The sequence below is a fragment of the Sycon ciliatum genome, chromosome 11, assembly GCF_964019385.1.
Source record: "Sycon ciliatum chromosome 11, ocSycCili1.1, whole genome shotgun sequence".
NCBI classification, from domain to species: domain Eukaryota; kingdom Metazoa; phylum Porifera; class Calcarea; order Leucosolenida; family Sycettidae; genus Sycon; species Sycon ciliatum.
In genome coordinates this window covers 24381527-24403666 of record NC_088653.1, presented here as the reverse complement: position 1 = coordinate 24403666, position 22140 = coordinate 24381527, and the positions used below count along the sequence as shown (strand labels likewise).

Below are 22140 nucleotides of genomic sequence, written 5' to 3'. Positions count from 1 at the left end.
AATATACCCAACAGCTTCAGTGTTGATGCCTGGGCAATGTCGACACCACCAAATGAGATGCCTGGAGTGGCTGGGTCCAAGGATCATGTGCACAGTAGCTGCTGTGACTTGGATGGCTCAAATGTCACCCGCCACCGCTCACCCCACTCTTCAAGGCCATGTAGGGCATCTTGTAAGGCGGCATTGTGGGGAGCAGCAGTTCCTAGTTGCAACAGGCTGTATAGCGTCTTGTCATCGGCAAAGGAGCTAAGGCGCGTTCCGGGGTAAGACATTGGTCGATGTCGCTGACGTAGATAAGAAATATAGTCGGCCCGAGGATACTTCCCTGAGGTACTCCCGCGGTGATAAGCTGAGCAGATGAAGTTTGACCGCTGACCACAACTTTCAGTTGGCGGTTGATGCCTTCCATTACCTTGGAGAGGATCGAGAGACGAGACACTGGGCGGTAGTTGGCCGGATTTGATTTGGAGTTCTTTTTGAACACTGGCACGACATGCGCCAACTTCCAGCTACATGGCAGGATTCCATATCGGCAGTGTGTAGAGTGTCGGTGCAGTGTGCTGTGAGCTGTGTGCAGTGTGCTGTGTGCAGTCGCAAATCATGAACACCCGCTGGGACGTTTGTACTGAACCGGCATACTCGCTTGATCTGATCTGATGTTAGGTCAAATGTGTGCGCTGTTGTTCCCGTTTTCTTTTTTCTTCCTTTGCAGAGTATACGTATTGTGACCCGCCGGCTCCAGAGTCAAACAAGCGAAATTTCGCGTACGTCAATGGTAGTTACTCTCGCGGCACAGCAGAATGCAACAGTGGTTACATGTTACAAGGCGACTTGCCAATGAGGTGTCAGGGTGGCAACCGATGGAGTACAGCGTGTATATGTAAGAGAGTGCAGAATGAATGATGGGCTAAATTTTGTGGACATTAATTAAAGCTGATCGAGTAAAGTCACAAACGGTTTTATCCCCGCAGCTATGCAAAAGACGTTAACTTCAGATACGTCTAGCACTAGCCTGGGTCTATACAGCTTTAAACCGTTTGTGACTTTACTCGATCTGTCAGTGATAGAGAATTCAGCTGTTTTGGGGAATTAAGCTAAGGTGAGTCTTGGCAATTCTGAGTTTGACTCAAGCCGTGTCCATTCTATTTTATACGGTAGCAAAACAGGTCAAGAACAGTTTCTATCAACTGCGAATCACTGGTCGAAGGTAGTTCAGCCTATGTACAGCGTATTCACAGGAGAAACTGCTGGCGGAATGAGCAGAGAGTTCAGTTTGTGTCGCTTTCGCTCGACTTACTTTTGACCCTGCGTCGCTGTCGTCATCTGCTGCACGCGAGTTGTCATCTCTCTCGAGTCGTTTTTCTGCTTGTTTCAGGCTTGCCTTAGCTTCTTTGATCACACTACACTGAACTTGATGTCGCCGTCGTTTTAAAAGTAAGTTGCCTTTCAAGTTGCGTGATCTGCCACCGTGGCGATTACTGGTTACCACCAGGGAGTCGTAAAAATATTGTATGACTCCCTGGTTTCATTTTCGCTCTCCAGAACTCCGCGAAACCAGGAGTACAGGCAAAGCCAAACTGATTCCAATTTCTATGATGGCTACTCCTGCCAGCACTGAACGGCAGCGGCCAGCAAGACCAGTTGACTTACTGTAGTCACAAGGCTTGCGTCGGACTGCAGACTTCTGAATGAATGCATGGTCATCAGCATTCTAATCTCGGCTTTGGGCAGGTTGAACAAGAACTTGAATTCAGAATTATTTCATTATGCCATGCGATCGGAGCAGCTCCTTGTTTACTCGCCCATTGTGTGGGCTCGCTGCTTCGTTCCATCGCTCTCTATCACTCTCAAACTCAGTGCTAGAGTAGTAGAGAGGCCGAGCAGCGAATTATCCCCTCAGAGAAGTGGTTTTTCAGTTTCGATTGCCACGACTGTCATCACTATCGATTTCGCTCGGCCTGTTGTAAAAGGTCGCTTTCCTTGCACCGCACCTCTTTCATGACATGCCAGGGAAGGCCGAGAAAGTGATCGCGACTCATTTCTCGGCAGTTTGTGCGCCAACCAGTGCCTCAAAAATCCATCACGAAGTTTTTTTAGCCGAGCAAGTAACTGGTGGTGTTAGTGGACATTATAGCGTAACTTGTAGTTCGATGGTCCTTTTTTCTCTTCTATAAAATTAAATAAACAATGTGAATAACAAAGCCACAAAGTTATTATTATTTCCAGGGAAAGCTAAAAGAAACTGCATGCCTGGCCTTCATATTCATGCCACATGAAGCCAAGAGCTCAAAACCAAGATTTTGACGATTTGTGTATGAGCCAATGCACAAGAGCACCTCTCTTATCAGGCCACTTACGTGTTGTGTGGTGAATTCAACAGGAAAGGCAGTTCTAGCTGGCGCAAACATAGTCTACAATTCCAATTGAATTGACTGTGGGCAATACCGGATGGTAAAACATTTTTTTTTCATTTTGTCCTCTCACCATCCATTCAAATACATTCTAAGCTATGTGTGCATTTGAACTGGGATGTTGAGCCAACGTCATCATGGCTAAATACAGGAAGGAGAAAATGTTACGAGTTATGACCAATGTGGTTGCCAATGTAACCGAAATGCATACAGGTAAGTAGGGCCTTATTTGATAATCGTCTCTGGGGTGCTCTGTTTATGTCCTGGGACAATCTATACCGGAGAAAACCACACTTCCTTTGCAAACGTGTTCATGTCCCGAATTGGTCTGTACACCCTACACTCTGCCCTTGCCTTCATGCTATGTACGGAATTCTGAATTCGGACCGTGATAACATTATTTTAGTGATGTGTGCAGCTCGGATAGTTTGCTTATTATGGCGGAATTCCGCTATTACATTATTTTAGTGATATAGTGCATATGCCGGACATACACAATACCGATCTCAAGGCTACAACATAATATACATTCTCATTGCCGTAGTAACCCCACTAGGTCATCAACCAATATAGTTGATCCAAGTATCCATTCAGCCCCACACGCTCACCTTGGTCAGTCGAAGAAGGTTGAGAGTAACTGTGATTTCAAGATTGAAGGTCGAAGGTTGGTTGGTACTTTTGATCAGAAGCAGCAGGAGTTACTTGGTCCGACTTATTAAAATGTGCGTTTCGCTTCGAACGTCAGCCAAACAAATTCAAATAATCTCAGGACGGAACAAACTTTCCAGCTACCTAACACTATCCTTCAGTTGTCGATTTGTGATGTTGAAGAAGAAATGGCTCCAACCCCAAAGGAGGCAGCGCCTCAGGATCCTAGTCGACTCGAGCATTTTGCGTGAAAATTTTGTCGTCAGAGGACTCCTGTTGCTTCTCGCGAAACACAGAGAAGGCCTGGTGCTGAAATCAACACCCCACTGCGATGGGGAATTGTCACGGAGTACCAGAAACTCCTGGGCGATCGTTCTCGAGTGCTTCCTGGCGGATTGAAATCGCTGCAGTCGCTGTTTCCTTGGAAGAATCAAGTTCAGCAAACGCGTCATCCAGAAACTCGTGCAGAAAGCACCTGCATCGCTCCGTCCAGTTTGTGCTGATCTCTCTCGCATTCATTCACGATGTGACGGCCGACGAATCAAGATCACAGAAGAGATCGTCGAGCAGTTGATCGATATAAACAACCGCCCTTGAGGTCGACTTTCAGGCGACAACCTAGCTGGAAATCTGAAGCGCGCGCAGCAAGGGTGAATACGGTGCGTGAACATGGTGAATGGTGCGGAGTCCTCGCCGACTCCTCGGAGCCCCGATCGCGATGCGTCACAAGATCGCCAGTCTCCGGGGCCAGTGGATTCGTGAAACAGGCACTGGCAGGGAAGAGCACACATGGTCTGATGCAGCTGACTGTGTGACAGTCATGTGGACACAGATCAGACTGGGTAGTTCTACGCGCGCGGCACACGGTGATGAGAAGTAATTTTTTTATGCGTGGTGGTTTACTTGTTCGCCTCATTTGAAAGTGTCGTGGGAGCGTCAGTCGAAAACACCTACAGCCACCATTCTGGCAGTCGTACTGCACGAGGAGGAGGCGAAGTCGATCGTCTAAATCGTGCCAATGGAGTGAAAAAATCAAGGAAGCGCAGTGTAGCTTGGAGGAGATAAAACAATTTCGACGTTTTGCAGGTTGACGCACTTGAAGAAGCGCCCTGAGACACCAGCAGAGATGAAAACTAGAAGGTCAGGCCAATAAACGACAGAGTAGTTATCTATCTATCGTCTCTTGGTCGATTTTTTAGTACAGGTGCTCCTTTGGACATGGGCTTGAGTTTTGAAGCGAAGCGCACATTTTAATAAGTCGGACCAAGTATATGAGAACAAAAAGGATCGAAGCGGGAAGAGCCAACCAATCAGACCATAGATAGCTTGTTGCTATGCCGATTTGACCAATTGGAGAAGACAAGGAGAAATGCGTATTATTCAAGAATTACTTCCTCCGTATACAAAAACTTCCTGACTTTTTTAAGGCTGCGCACAGCTCTGGAATTATTCCGTTTGACTTGGAATAACACTCGTGGCATTGTCTAACCTTTAGTTGGGGCCATTATTTTTCTGGTGTTCTGAATGTGCAAAGTACGTTCAATTCCAGTATTCTTGACTGTGTTCCACAAATGCCGTGTCTGGATAGTTTGGTTGCGCCGTCTGATCTGTTGGAGTTACAGCAGGCAATCACGCAATGTCGAAGTGGCAAGCTGAAGGTCAGTCAGGAATCCTGCCGGAGATGCTCAAAGCCTGTCAAGATCTGTTTACTGACCACCTACTGGAGCTTATCCATTCAGTCTGGGACAGTGGCAGTGTTCCTGGCGACTGGGTAACGCACAGCTGGTGCCTATCCCCAAGAAAGGTAACCTTGCGGAATGTGACAACTGGCGAGGCATAGCTCTCCTAGACGTTATTGGTAAAGTGGTTGCTCACGTCATCCAAAGCCGGCTTGCTGATAAACTAGACAATGTGCTACCAGACTCTCAATACAGCTTCCGAACAGAACGTGGGTGTGCTGACATGATCTTTGCGGCAAGGCAACTAATCGAAAAGAGCTACGAGCATGAGCAGAAGTGTTTCTTCATCTTCATTGACCTGAAGAAAGCCTATGACTCAGATCCGCAAGAGTGTCTGTGGTTAGTACTGCGAAAAGCTGGCGTCCCTCGAGAAGCTGATCGCTGTTATTCGTGCATTCCATGACGGCATGACCGCAACTCTCCGTCTGTTGAATGTTGAAGCTGACCCCATCCCTGTATTGAGCGGCTTGCAGCAGGGATGTTGCATGGCCCCTGCCCTATTCAACATCTTTATGTGGGCAGTGATGCATTGTTGGCGCCAGCACATGCGGCCTATCCCTGGTGTAGGCGCAAAGGTCTTCTTCTAGCCAGATGGGAAGCTACTCCACCACCGTAGCCGCCGTGATAGATCCCTGGAGCTGACAGAGTGTCAGTTTGCTGATGATTCCGCTCTTGTGGCCGCGACACGCCAGGCCGCAGTTTCAGACTTGGAGGTATTTGTGGATGTATGCTGCGATTTTGGCCTCACCGTCAGTGCCAAAACCAAAATCATGGTCTCTGGCCCCAACATCTCTAACGACGATCTAGAGCCGCTCGCGATTCGAACTATGGAGATTGCCCATGTGTCGTCTTTTCGTTACCTTGGATCCAACATACACAGCAACGGCCGATGTCATGATGATGTCCCATCCCGGATTGCACAAGCTGCCAAAGCGTTTGGCGCTCTGAAGAAATCGATATTCCACGATGTAACACTGACAATATCCATCAAACGGTCAGTGTACAATGCTTGTGTGCTGTTGGCTCTATGGGTCCGAATGCTGGGTACCACTACAGGCTGATGTTCATGCGTTGTCTGTTTTTCATCTCTGTTGTGTCCGCACCATTCTGGGCATCAGTCGTCAAGATGTATGGAATGACAGGATAACTAATGTTGAAGCTCTGGAGCGCTGGGGAGATACCTTGGACATGGAGTGTTGTCTCAGCAGACGTCGCCTTGAGTGGCTTGGTCATGTGGCAAGGATGGAGGATGAGCGCATCCCGAAGGCTCTACTGTTCGGTTCGTTTCCAAACAAGAGACCTGCCCATGGTCCGCGGACAAGGTGGCGAGACTGTGTTCGGAGTGACGTCAAACCACTTGACGACTGGTATGAAGTGGCCACCTCTTCTCGCTCCAAATGGTGCAAGGCTTACCGTTGTCTGCCAGTCTGCAGAACAGACCTCGACCATCACCGGTTGTGTGCCAAACTTGTCACCGCTCCTTCAGTCGTTTAAGTGACAGGAAGCGACACAAGTGTACAGCTACGCGTGCCCTACCCGTAAGCCAATAGCCAGGAAGCTGTCACTGCGATGGTTCCGGGGCAAGGGTGGACTTACCCGACACAAGTGCTCGCCAGCAACATCACCAATATCTTCTGACACACTTGAGTCACCGGTTACAAAAAATACGTCCTGCGAATGCTGCAGCTTCCACTGCGCCCGCCGCAACCGCTGGGTGCTATCGCGCCAAGGCATGAAACGTCACAAGTGCAGCCGTGGCTCGGCAAGAGCAACCAACACAGACCGTATCTCCTTCTGCATCAATTACGGTCGGCGTTTCCTAAGACCACAGGACCTATCCCGTCATCGCCCCTACTGTTCAGAACCTGCTCAACCCCCCATGGGGTCCGCATAGCCAGAATATGGCAGCGCGTCCAAGGTCCAAGGTGTGTGTGTGTGTGTGTGTGCATATCACTGTTTCTCTTCTTTAAAAACGTTTATGGCCTGAGAGTGTACGGGTACACGGCTGCTGCGAAATTGGCCACGGCTTTGCAGGAACGTACACTGGCTGGCAGAGTGTTCCACAGCGCAGGTCCACGGAAGAATGGTTGGCGAGTGCCTGTATTCGTCCTGGCCAGCGGCAGAATGAGCCCGGCGTTGGCTTGATGTCGAGTTGTGGCCGTGATTGCGGGCGCCAGCTGCTTTGAAAGCGCTGTACTACTTTGGCCGTTCAGGCCGTGCCAGACGAGATTGAGGAGTCGGTGGTGTTGTGTCTCCTCGATTTTGCGGAGGGATGTGCTCTCCCTTTGGTGGCTTACCGAAGAAGTATAGGCCACACTTCCATAATAATATGGCGGGCATCTCAACGGATTTTAGGTATTGGACCCTGGCCTTCTGGGAAAGGGATCGCCGGGCTCGCCACAATGCTCCGACTTTCCTGTTCTCCTTCGCTGTAACATCGTGGATATGGTGGTCCCAGGTCAGTTGCTTGGTGATGGTTAAACCCAAGTACTTGGCCGCAGTACAAGCAGGTAAGCAGGTCTGATGGCAATTTACAGCGATGCTGGTTGGCGCATCCCTACCACAGATGGACAGAACTTGACTTCTGCGTTCATTCAATATCGGGCCGCGGTTTTCGAGCCAGTCGGCCAGCGCAGTGACGGATGATGAGAGTCCCAGTGAAATAGTTGCCGTGTTGGAACCACTTTGGTATAGTGCAATATCGTCAGCAAACAGTCTACTAGGGGTCGGTTGAGCTACTGCAGCTACCACTCGGGTGTAGATATTGAACAAGATGGGCCCCAATACAGATCCTTGGGGTACTCCTCTTGTGCATACTGTGATGTTGCTCAGTTTGCAACTGATGCGGACTTGTCGTGTCCGGTTTGTAAGGTAGCTAACGAGCCATTTCATCACCGTACCCCCAACTCCAATTTCAAAACAGTCCTGGATCATAATTTCATGCCGCACTTTGGCCTTCGATATGTCAAGGAAGCACACTCCAGAGGAGTCCTTCTTATCTCGAGCCATTTGCAACTGATCAACCAGTAAGGCTAGTGCATCACCCGTCGAGTGCTGCCGGCGAAATGCAAACTGAGTTTCCGGGATAGCGTCGGTGTGGTCGAGGTGCCGTACAAGCTGCCGCTGGACCAGCTTTTCCAGCAATTTTGACAAAATCGGAAGTAGCGACACCGGTCTATAGTTTGTCGGCTGAGACGGATCCCCAGACTTAAACAGCGGGCTTACAGCCGCCAACTTGAAACCGACAGTCACTGCACCAGATTGCAGTGACAGGTTGAAGAGTGTGGTGACAGATGGTGTGAGGACCTCAGCACAGGACTTCAGGAGAAATCCTGGGACACCGTCGCTGCCCGCTGCTTTCGCAGGGTACTATGGCACTGAAAGCGTGCTTTCAGCGTAAGATTCAGAATATCTATCTAAGGCTGTTTCACGTTATGATCTTGTATTTGAAAGCCCTATTTGAATATGCATTGTGGTCAGCCGAGGGTAATACGACACCATACACCGCAAAACAAGAATAGGGATGTTATAAATTTTTCAATTTTCCTATTTTTTTTTAGCCATTACCTGGTATTCGAACCCGCACTATCGCCCTACATGCACTCCCCCATACACTTCGCATCCATACTCATTCTTCCAAGTTGTTTCACGTTATGATCTTGCATTTGAAAGCCCTATTTGAATAGTGCGGCCAGCTGTATGTGGCCAGCTGTGTTTGATGGTACGGTACGGTACGGGACAGATACGGGATAGCGCCAGGCGTGACACAAACACACAAACAAACAAACACCAAATTAAAGCTGTGTGGACCCTGGCTAGCGCCAGACGTTACTGAAGTAATGTCTTCTGCATAGCTACGGGAATTATAGTACTAATGAAGCTGCTATGCCCGGAAAACTCGGCTTCCCAGCAGAGTCTCACGCAGTCCGTGAAATTATTATTACACCCGGACAATACGTTAATTCAGCAGGTAGGTTTGGGAAGCACTACGAGGTGAATTGCTATTTCTGGACATTGTACATTTCTGGACATTTCGAGTAAAATAATTTTTCGTCGCGTGTAGAGTCAAGTCAGTCAGGTTGATGAACTTTTTTCTTGTTGTAGTTGACAGCTGGGCTGTTGTAGTTTCTCCTCGTGTCGGTGCCTTGTCGATAGCCTTTTCTTGGGAGGCATTTCAACGAGTTTTGTGGTACTATGTCGCAAGAGAATTTTGAGTAAAATAAGAAGTAATGGACGAATCGTTGGCTTCCCCATGTGCACTCCACTTCAGATGCTGTATAGTCTTGGACCTGCTGGCTGGAAGTGTGGAGAGGCCAACTGCAGTCCACCAATAGAAAAAATAACAAAAATGGTGCAGTATAGGATGCCTATTGACGCTATTTTACTCTCATGTCCAGAATTCCATACACTGAATTTTAGGCCAAAAAATTGGCCTGTCGAAAACATCCTGCTATACAGTCTCTGGGATCACAGCATGAGCAATTGTCACATATTTGGAAAGATGGAGGATTAGGCCATACAATAGGTACAAAAAGATATGAAAAATGTAAAACACACAGCCAGTGGGCCTCTATTTTATTTTCATGTCCAGAAATTGCTATTCACCTCGCACCGTGACAATTTCCCCAGTTAATTACACTCATACATCTCTTATCCGCACTTCTCAGATGTGGGCAAGTCTCTGCACCTGCCACCTTCAACTTGAGTTGCTATGACAAAAAGTGCATTGTTCTCTACTTTTTCCTCGATGGCGTGCATGCACATGCTCCTTTTTAAATGTCTTGTCCTTGCCAATCTCTGCAGTTCACACATTCAAAATCGATGGATTCTTTTTTAAATCTGGGACAAGTGCAGTACATGCCAACTTCATCAAAGCTTGCAGTAGTATGATGCACGGCAGGTAGGATTATCCTGACGTGCAGGAAAATCTGATATAGGGCAGTGCCCAGTTCCAAGGTGCCCGGATAAGAGATGTCCAAGGGTACTACAGTCCATTCATCGGAAACTGTCCCGCTGGCTTTTGAAAGTCGGATTTGGGTCGAATTGAGGATCAAAAACTCACTTTAAATCTCAAACATTTGGGTTTTGGATCTGCTTCTCCATACATTTTGCCATGGCATACCTGTCCGAATTTTGTAAAACCTGGCTGAATTTCTATTTCCCTGTTCTTGGACTTTTCTGGCCTCAAATGTGGCAAGGAGTAATTGCACGGGTCACACAATGCAGGATGTACTGTTGTTTTCACGATATCTACAACTACGTGAGAGAGACACCAAAAGGTTAGGGCCTGGTCAGACTGCGGCAAAATCGAAATAATCCTGGGATTATAATCCGATTCTCCATAGTAACTTGCCGCCAGAGCGGCAAAAGCGAGAGTTGACGCTCCAAAAAAAAGCGAGAACGGACCACGCTTTTCCGCTCCAAACAGGATTTGGCGCTGATACGCCATTGACGCTGATAATCACTGATTTTTTCATCTCGATATCGAGTTGCTAATTGGCTACGGACCACAACAAAACTTTTTTTATTAAGGATGGTTGCAAGGATTGCACTGAAGGTGTTGGCGATCCCCAAGGTGAAAGAATTTGACGTCGTTCGTGGAGATTACCACTTGACGCTCGAAATGAAGTTTGAATTTTCATTCTCCTCACATGTGTAGTGTGATCGCGATTCAAATTCTGGACGCTTTCCTGTTTTCGTCAGGCAACCAAAATTTGCCGCAGTCTGACCAGGCCCTTAGGGCCGGGTTCCACTGCGGCTCCGCGGCTCCGCTGCTCCGCGGCACTTGGCTGCATGCAGCGGAGCAGCGCGGTTCCACTGACACTCGCCATTCGCGGTACTGTGGTCTTGCTCCACACTTTTTGATGACGTTTCACCTCGTGTTCTGGCCTGCGCAACGAATTAAAATTTGAATTTTAAAATTCTGGCGTACAAAACAATGCAAGGTACGGGAAACAGGTCGAGCCGCGACCGCGGCTCGCAGTTTTTGGTGAAGAATCGTAGCAAAAGCTCGCGGTGAGCCGCGGACTCGCTGCTCCACCTCGAGCCGCGGTCACTATGGTAATGATGACGTTTCAAGCCGTGAAAGACGAGCAGCGGAGCAGCGGAGCCGCAGTGGAACCCGGCCCTTAGGGTGCCAGTTTCCAATGAATGGACTGTAGCTACTTACTGGCGCAAGCTGATTGGAATGGTTGGTAGCCAGGACTACAGCACGCGAAGGAGCCGGGAGTGTTGAAGCATGACGTTGATGCTAGGCTGCAGTTGCCGCTCGTGGGCCTAGCGCATTCATCAATATCTGCAGTATAAGCATAGGTGAACCACTACTGGTGTGTTGTTTCCTTCTCCCCATGCCCCCGCCGTACAGCAACGAAAACTCTTGATTGTGCGTCTCCTTCCATGATATCATTTCTTATATTGACAGTAAACGACGAGGGCGCAGGAGGAGAAAGGAAATGCAAGACCCAAACAAAAAGGCGAAGGGAGAAGACACGAAGAAAGAACAAAGAACAAGCAGTGATAAAGTGACGCCAAATCGGGATGACCATTCAGCGACCAATGCATACAGAGTACATGACCAAGACCAAGACAACCAGACCACGGACGAATCACACATGACTCTCACACCCAGACCAAAACTAGCACTGCGCATGCACGGCATTCACTTGACAGTCACTCTCACACAGACAGAAGCAGATTCTCACACTCTGACATCACGTACTCTTGCATGCACTACATACCATAAGTGTCACACATCACACCATACTCGCATATACACTTAGACCATATAATTACCACATCAGACATCGGACTCTACAAGACAAGAACAAAATACAACGTGCGCAATAAAATACTCGAACGGAATTACGTAACATACCGTATTTTTCAGAGTATAGTGTTCACCTTTAGTATAACGCGCACCCCCAATCTTCATTGGGGGTGCGCACTTCAATCTTCATTGAAGTACATGCATTTCATATTCGGAGCATAGTGCGTACCTGCGATTTAGGGCCTAAAATAGCACATCTAAAGAGCGCACTATACTCCGGAAAATACGTTACGCAATCAATACGTTCCTGCGAGAGTGTTTCAATGACCAACACATTTTACCAAGAGTATAACCCCCCCTGGTCGGGCTGATCCAGGAGGTGTTTACCTTCAGTGCCTGTTAGTGGAATTAGCAGTAAACAAAAATAGGGTCCTGCACATTCAACACCCAACCGGGTCTGCCAGGTTCTATAAGATTCTGAGATATATGTATGCTACAAAATTCTACTGGATTTTTTTGCATCTATACAACGTGCATAAGCATTGTTAGAAAATAATTCTATTGTGTGTGTGTGTGTGTGTGCGTGTGTGCGTGTCTACATGTCTATACCATAATTATGGGTGTGCATGTGTGTGCGTGTGTGTGTGTGCGTGTGTGTGCGTGTGTGTGTGTGTGCGTGTGTGTGCGCGTGTGCGTGTGCGTGCGTGTTTGTTTGAATTCACGCGTGAATGTGTTTGTGCTCCATCGCTGGCTTTTACATTCTGCATCAAGCACCAGCTACAACAAACGGTAAGTATCCACCACTATCTGCCTGTCTAGCTTTTTTTATGATTTCTGCATGTAAAATTACTCTAGTGACCGTTGTATATCCTTATTGACTTCTTTTTCCTTGGTGCAAGTCACACTCCATGTATTTTCTTCATTCTCTTTACCTTTACTGGGTCTTCACATTGTCCATACCCTCAACTTTTAACTATTCTTGTTCTTTTTTGCCTCATCGGCGCTCTTTTAATTTGTGTGTCAACACTGTTGAATTGTTCGATGTTAAATAAATACTTGGTCCGCCCAGTTAAAATTGGGGCTTATCTTCACACTTGTCTCAGGAAAGAAATACGAATATTTGAAGCAAGCCACGATCACAAAGCACTATATACATGTCAGTAAGCAACTCAGTCGAAAATTCATGCAAGTTACACATCCTCCTCGCCACTATCGTCGCTGGAGGAAGAGCTCAAAACGTACGATCCGGACAGCTGCTGCATGGGGCGTTTCCTAGCTTTTTCCACTTCTCCTCGTCTCGAATCACGCTCAAAGGCAGTGCGTGCCTGTCACCTTCCCATCAGAAGCTGAGTGAGACTGCCCGCATGTTGACTGTAAGTGTTATCCCCGTTCGTCGCAATAATGCGACTTTGTTTGAGACAAATAGGCAACGCCATATCAGTGTCCTTTATTCAAATCGCCTCTTGCGCTTGTCGTACTTGCTGATCAGCACCCGTACCCACAAGAGCCGCTGGTGCTTGCACATGCAGCGCAGTGATAGCTTCCACTTGATGTAGCACCTGTGCGTACTGCACCTACAACGCCGTGCACCAGGCTTTTCGGCTAGTTTCCTGAAAGTCCTTTGCACGAGTGTTTCTCTCAGGACTTGGTGTTTCCTTTGATTAGCTCCTTTGCCCTGTCCTCTGTGAGCTTCAAAGTGTGTCCGCCGGATTGGTCTCACTTACTGGAGACATCGACATGCGCTGCAGTTTCTTCGTCAGCGATTTGCTGGTGATAGCCCTTCACTAGGCGCTGTACTGTGCAAGCACTGAATTTTAAGCTGGCAAAGCGCTTTTTCAGCTTTTCTATACCTCCCCGGGGTGAACAATCCTTGCCATCAGGCAGCTGGAAGTAGACAGAAACTGTATTCTCCATCGCTCTGAAATGCGAACATTCTGACCTATTTTACGGACTCGAGCGGAGGTTGCAGTGTTTTCTTGCGCTGACGGAAGTGTTCGTTGGCGGCAGCTCCGTCAAAAAGACTCAAACGAACCGATCGCAACTTCTGTGATGGTTTGTGCTGCCATGTCGTCGGATGCAATGGTCAATGGTCATGTTCGGATGGTGAATCGGTGGTTCCATGCCGTGTGGCACAGGCAGAACACCGAAAAACCAAGTGAGAAGATAAGCGCCAATTTTAACTGGGCGGACCAAGTACTACTACTACTACTACTACTACTACTACTACTACTACTACTACTACTACTACTACTACTACTACTACTACTACTACTACTACTACTACTACTACTACTACTACTACTACTACTACTACTACTACTACTACTACTACTACTACTACTACTACTACTACTACTACTACTACTACTACTACTACTACTACTACTACTACTACTACTACTACTACTACTACTACTACTACTACTACTACTACTACTACTACTACTACTACTACTACTACTACTACTACTACTACTACTACTACTACTACTACTACTACTACTACTACTACTACTACTACTACTACTACTACTACTACTACTACTACTACTACTACTACTACTACTACTACTACTACTACTACTACTACTACTACTACTACTACTACTACTACTACTACTACTACTACTACTACTACTACTACTACTACTACTACTACTACTACTACTACTACTACTACTACTACTACTACTACTACTACTACTACTACTACTACTACTACTACTACTACTACTACTACTACTACTACTACTACTACTACTACTACTACTACTACTACTACTACTACTACTACTACTACTACTACTACTACTACTACTACTACTACTACTACTACTACTACTACTACTACTACTACTACTACTACTACTACTACTACTACTACTACTACTACTACTACTACTACTACTACTACTACTACTACTACTACTACTACTACTACTACTACTACTACTACTACTACTACTACTACTACTACTACTACTACTACTACTACTACTACTACTACTACTACTACTACTACTACTACTACTACTACTACTACTACTACTACTACTACTACTACTACTACTACTACTACTACTACTACTACTACTACTACTACTACTACTACTACTACTACTACTACTACTACTACTACTACTACTACTACTACTACTACTACTACTACTACTACTACTACTACTACTACTACTACTACTACTACTACTACTACTACTACTACTACTACTACTACTACTACTACTACTACTACTACTACTACTACTACTACTACTACTACTACTACTACTACTACTACTACTACTACTACTACTACTACTACTACTACTACTACTACTACTACTACTACTACTACTACTACTACTACTACTACTACTACTACTACTACTACTACTACTACTACTACTACTACTACTACTACTACTACTACTACTACTACTACTACTACTACTACTACTACTACTACTACTACTACTACTACTACTACTACTACTACTACTACTACTACTACTACTACTACTACTACTACTACTACTACTACTACTACTACTACTACTACTACTACTACTACTACTACTACTACTACTACTACTACTACTACTACTACTACTACTACTACTACTACTACTACTACTACTACTACTACTACTACTACTACTACTACTACTACTACTACTACTACTACTACTACTACTACTACTACTACTACTACTACTACTACTACTACTACTACTACTACTACTACTACTACTACTACTACTACTACTACTACTACTACTACTACTACTACTACTACTACTACTACTACTACTACTACTACTACTACTACTACTACTACTACTACTACTACTACTACTACTACTACTACTACTACTACTACTACTACTACTACTACTACTACTACTACTACTACTACTACTACTACTACTACTACTACTACTACTACTACTACTACTACTACTACTACTACTACTACTACTACTACTACTACTACTACTACTACTACTACTACTACTACTACTACTACTACTACTACTACTACTACTACTACTACTACTACTACTACTACTACTACTACTACTACTACTACTACTACTACTACTACTACTACTACTACTACTACTACTACTACTACTACTACTACTACTACTACTACTACTACTACTACTACTACTACTACTACTACTACTACTACTACTACTACTACTACTACTACTACTACTACTACTACTACTACTACTACTACTACTACTACTACTACTACTACTACTACTACTACTACTACTACTACTACTACTACTACTACTACTACTACTACTACTACTACTACTACTACTACTACTACTACTACTACTACTACTACTACTACTACTACTACTACTACTACTACTACTACTACTACTACTACTACTACTACTACTACTACTACTACTACTACTACTACTACTACTACTACTACTACTACTACTACTACTACTACTACTACTACTACTACTACTACTACTACTACTACTACTACTACTACTACTACTACTACTACTACTACTACTACTACTACTACTACTACTACTACTACTACTACTACTACTACTACTACTACTACTACTACTACTACTACTACTACTACTACTACTACTACTTGAAATGGAGATGTGAAACACAAATACAGCCATGTAGATGGAGCAGCAATGCAATACAATGTCCAAAAACTCAAGAATTCATTATCATGGGGCAATGTTGGGCAAATGTCTGTCAGGTACTATCACGCTCAGGCTGCCCGCAACCTGCACATCGTCGTGAAATTCATCCTGTTGCGGCGGTATGACGATCTTGAACCACGCAAACAGGTGACTGCCCATCGCATAAGGCAGACTGACAGCTTACAACGGAGCTGACCCATGATAACCGATACGTGTAGGTCGACGTTCTTCTCAGCAATCAGGCATGCCAGTGTCTTCAGTGCCATTGAACATTCTCTGCCAATCATGCCCGAGGTAGAAAAAACTAGCGGTGTAAACGTACCTCTGTCAACTGCTGTCACCCGCTCTCCGTACTGGCGCTTCTTCATCCGTTCATGCGTTCGGAGCTGGCTGATGACTTCCTGACGCGACAGCAAGCTTGCCTTTGGGTGTGTAACCCGGATGTCGAAAAAGGCATCTTGCTGTCTCGTCCAGAAGCCACAAGCCCGGATGTCCAGGCGGGCACCTGCCGAGCGGTTGGCTGTCCTCCCTTGGAGCCGCTCACCATCATATGGTAGTAGAGGCGGTTCCACCTCCACATCCCGGACCGCCTCACGCATCACGTCAGCCAACAAGTCCCGGATCTCATTGTGGCGTGCCATGGGGTAGCCCCCTGCCGGACACATCATCGCATGGTCTATTGTGTTTGCAGCACCACATACACAAGTCAGGGGGAGTCCGTCAGGCTGCAGGCCGTAGCGGATGCAGAACGCATCTCGGAAATCCGATTTGTTCAGCACCATCTGCATTTGGGACGATGGTTCCGCCGTTACCCAAGATGATACGCCCTTTTCCGCGGCATTCTCCACCAACAGCGCCTGTGTTGCTGTCAAATCCGGGCGCAATTCGCTAACGAGACCCGTGGCTTGGGCAGCTTTCTCTCTGCGAATACGCCCGGCCTCCTGCCGGCTGAGGGCTATTGCCTCGTTCAGCTGGTCTGTTTGAGTAGTTTCGTTGGTGCTTGTTGGATGTTCTGGTGGTCTTATGCAGGCCGCCACAGGAGCCACAATCTGTCTGGATGCAGAAAACTCTTTCTCGGCCTCCACCGAGGGCACAGGGATTGCCATGCCACCAAACCGCGCTGGTAGCGATAGCAACTTTCTCAGTGCCGACTCGTCCGAACACGAATGGCCGCTGAGCGCTGGCAGCAGCTTGTCCGTAATGGCGGCGTCGAGACGGGCCAGAAGATGCGCAGGGCAAGATAGGACGCGCAAGTGGTACCGCCACTTGGACACGAGGCCCTTTACAAACACCTCGTACGCAGCATGTGGCTGAGTGGTGGCCACCTCCGCCAGGCGATCAACCTGCAGCGTCCACTTGTCGATCAAATCTGTGATATACTCCTCACAGAAGACCGTTGTGCCGAGTGCGCCGCCAAGATAACGAGCACCCTCGGTCACAACACGAATGCCCGTGTCCCTGAAAAGCTGGAGTGCCAGGGCCGAATGCTGCTCCTTGACAATTAGTGTTGTCTTGTTCGCGTTAGGGTAGTACCCATACCCAGGGCCATGCTCCAGAATCCCATCCCAGTACTGCCTTAGATTGAGGAGCTGTCCGCCACCAGCATCGTCATCAGCATACCATAGCTGCACCACGTCGGGGCAGCACTCTGACAGCTTGTCTATCAATGGCATCATGGCGACCGCGTATATCGCCATGGCGAGAGGATCACCTTGGCAGGTACCCTCCTACTACTACTACTACTACTACTACTACTACTACTACTACTACTACTACTACTACTACTACTACTACTACTACTACTACTACTACTACTACTACTACTACTACTACTACTACTACTACTACTACTACTACTACTACTACTACTACTACTACTACTACTACTACTACTACTACTACTACTACTACTACTACTACTACTACTACTACTACTACTACTACTACTACTACTACTACTACTACTACTACTACTACTACTACTACTACTACTACTACTACTACTACTACTACTACTACTACTACTACTACTACTACTACTACTACTACTACTACTACTACTACTACTACTACTACTACTACTACTACTACTACTACTACTACTACTACTACTACTACTACTACTACTACTACTACTACTACTACTACTACTACTACTACTACTACTACTACTACTACTACTACTACTACTACTACTACTACTACTACTACTACTACTACTACTACTACTACTACTACTACTACTACTACTACTACTACTACTACTACTACTACTACTACTACTACTACTACTACTACTACTACTACTACTACTACTACTACTACTACTACTACTACTACTACTACTACTACTACTACTACTACTACTACTACTACTACTACTACTACTACTACTACTACTACTACTACTACTACTACTACTACTACTACTACTACTACTACTACTACTACTACTACTACTACTACTACTACTACTACTACTACTACTACTACTACTACTACTACTACTACTACTACTACTACTACTACTACTACTACTACTACTACTACTACTACTACTACTACTACTACTACTACTACTACTACTACTACTACTACTACTACTACTACTACTACTACTACTACTACTACTACTACTACTACTACTACTACTACTACTACTACTACTACTACTACTACTACTACTACTACTACTACTACTACTACTACTACTACTACTACTACTACTACTACTACTACTACTACTACTACTACTACTACTACTACTACTACTACTACTACTACTACTACTACTACTACTACTACTACTACTACTACTACTACTACTACTACTACTACTACTACTACTACTACTACTACTACTACTACTACTACTACTACTACTACTACTACTACTACTACTACTACTACTACTACTACTACTACTACTACTACTACTACTACTACTGAACTTCGCCTTTATTTGAAAACAAACCGGGTATCAGAAAGAAAAGACTGAAAAGCGCAAGCAAGAAAAGCAATGGTGACAAAACCATTCAAGAAAAATCAAATCAAATAAATAGGAAAATCCAATCAGAAAATAAAATAAAATAAAAGAATCAAGCCAACTAGGGAATACAAAAACAAAGAGCAAACCCGCAAACACCATCCAAGCATCGCTACTACCGGTACGGTGACGTTTCCATTCACCCAACCGCTCAAACGCTTTTAAAACGAAACCAAACACAACAGAACACTCTGAGACAGAATGAAACCAATGACAATATTATGGCAAGTCCATTGATGCCCGTCAGCGCGGCATATGAGCCAATGTACGGCACTCCGTTACAAAGCAATGTCGGCCAATGCCGGATCCACTGCGTAGGTATGATGCACGTGACCCCCGGAAGCAAGTAATCTGCCACCGCATCAGAGATAGACTGATTCTCGAGCGCAAGTGGCTGATGATGAGACGATACGGTATGTCCGAGTTCTTATGGTGCAGTTGTGTTGCGAGGGTCTTGAGGAAGATGCCACATTCGGGAGCACACTGTCCACTGGTGGCGAAAACAAGCGGAGTGAACGATCCTCGATCCACCTGGTTGATTCGATCGGAATACTGACGTTTCTTCTGACGCTCGTGTTGGGATAACTGCCTCGACACTTCTGGTCCAGACAGCAAAGACGGCCTTGGGTGCGTGACCCGTACATCAAAAAAGGCGTTTTGCTGCCTGGTCCAGAAGCCACGAGCCCGTATATCCACACGAGCACCGTCAGCTGAGCCCCCAGAGACGGCTTCACCACCCAGCGGCATCAGCGGTGGCTCAATCTCGACATCGCAAACAACACTAGCGAGTGCGTCCGCTAGGAGGTCGCGAAGTTCATTATGTCTCTGGGTAGGGTATCCCCCGCTTGGGCACGTGAGGGCGTGATGAACTGACATGTCTTGGCCACAAACACAGGATAATGATATGCCATCAAGCGGCAGGCCATACCTCAGGCACAATGCGTCTCGAAAATCAGACTTGTTGAATATAGTTAAAGGAAATGAAGCCGATGGAGGCGTAACCAGCCACATTGACACACCGCCGTCACCCGCGACATCCACTAGTAGGCGCTGCTCATCCGTCAGAGCGGGCCTGATCTCCTCCAATGCAGCATTGTGCTGCGCACGGCGTTCCCGGCGAGCCTGCGTAGCCAAACCCCTGGAGGCAGCGATGATATCGGCAACAGGACCGTCGATAGCATCAGGACCATCGACAGCACCAGTCAGCACGCAATCCACCATGGGCATTATCGACGTCCGGCAAAGGAGGTACTCAGCCTCCGCACGCAAACTGCCAATGCGGATAGCCAGCCCTCCATTCCTCACAGGCATTGCAAAGAGCTGACGGAGTACACCATCAGCCGCAAGAGGATGGCCTGTCAATGCTGGCAGCAGATGTTTGTTGATGACGTCATCCAGTGGCGTATACAGGACAGGGTCCACAAAGACTGCACGCTGCAGATAGGTCCAACGGGACTGCAGAGAGGCAGAGAAGACGCGAAAGGCCGCCTGAGGCTGGGTGACAGCCAGACCAGCAAGGCGCCTAACCAATGTGGACAGTTCCTCAACACGGCTCTTCACAAAATTCTCTCGGAACTGTTGGTCTCCAATGGCCCCGCCAAGGTAACGAACGCCGTCGCTCTGGATACGGACATCAGTGCCGGCAAATACCTCCTGGGCCCTTTCCATTAAATGTGGACGGACGAGTAAAACCGTCTTCATGGCATTGGGGTGGTAGCCATACCGGGGCCCCTCCTCCACGATGCAATCCCAATACCCACGCAGCGGCAGGAGCTCTCCGGCTGCGGCATCGTCATCCGCGTACCAAATCTGGCTGGTGCTTGGAAGTCGGTCATCCGCGTACCAAATCTGGCTGGTGCTTGGAAGTCGACGCGACAGCCGAGATGCCAGGGGCACAGTCGCGAGAGCGTAGAACGCCATGGCAAGAGGATCCCCTTGGCATGTACCCTCCCGGGAATAAATGACCTCTCCGCCATTGAGGTATAGAGGGATGTCGGCCTGGTAGGTGTTAATGAAAATTCGCCCAGCGGCAGGACAGATTCTTGGAATGTTGTGTAGCGCCGCGGCCCTGTTCAGAGAATTGAAGGCGTTGGACGCATCCACCAGCAGAATACCTTGAGTCGTCTCGCGGTCATAGAGGCCGGTCAAAGCCTGCACCCCGACCTCGCAAGCCGACGGGACGCCGACGCACAGCTGATGAGGAGCAGTAACCGCAGCCACATCCCTCTCGATAACCGACATGACCACTTTCCCGACCACGCGGCGAAACACCTCCCCGATGGCTATAGGCCTTACCCCAGGCTGCTTATCCAATGGAATGAGCCTTGCTGCCAGGAATGAGCGGAGATCCCGCGGCTCAATTGCCTCAGTGCAAAGACGCTTGGCAGCACGAGCCAGAGCCGAGCACAGGTCGTCAGAAGCTGATGTATACATTGAGGCCATCCGACGCCAGGCAGCGGAGTCAAGGCCTGACGGACCCGCTGCCCCCTTCATAATCATGCAGGTCTTGCGGATTTGAGCTGGTGTTATTGAATCAAACAGCACATTCTCCTGGACTGTGGCTTCATCATCGAGTAGAATCTCTGGTTCTGCATCAGCCGGAACAGGATGCTTGTCTCTCAACAATTCCAGTACCGACTTGCCACCCACAATCTTGTCCAACGGGAGTACGCCACCACCACCATCATCCTCCAGGTAGTGAGCAGCTGTTCCAATGCGGTCGCTGTATACCATTTTTGCGAACTCGACGTCATCCAAACCATTAGCTGCTGTTTTGCCAGGTGTTGATCTGGGTAGATGGGCTTGAATGCACCGTGCCTCACGCAGCAAT

General features: G+C 47.0%; 1 protein-coding gene across 1 annotated transcript in view; it reads left to right on the top strand.

The window, feature by feature from the left end:
* LOC135827481 (mucin-2-like) overlaps positions 1-22140 on the top strand; it is a 130765-nt gene that overhangs the window by 43602 nt on the left and 65023 nt on the right. Inside the window, exons 6-7 of the mRNA XM_065339974.1 lie at positions 713-880; positions 12336-12353. Of these exons, the coding sequence (XP_065196046.1) occupies positions 713-880; positions 12336-12353 (186 nt within the window). The remainder of the gene's footprint in view (positions 1-712; positions 881-12335; positions 12354-22140) is intronic.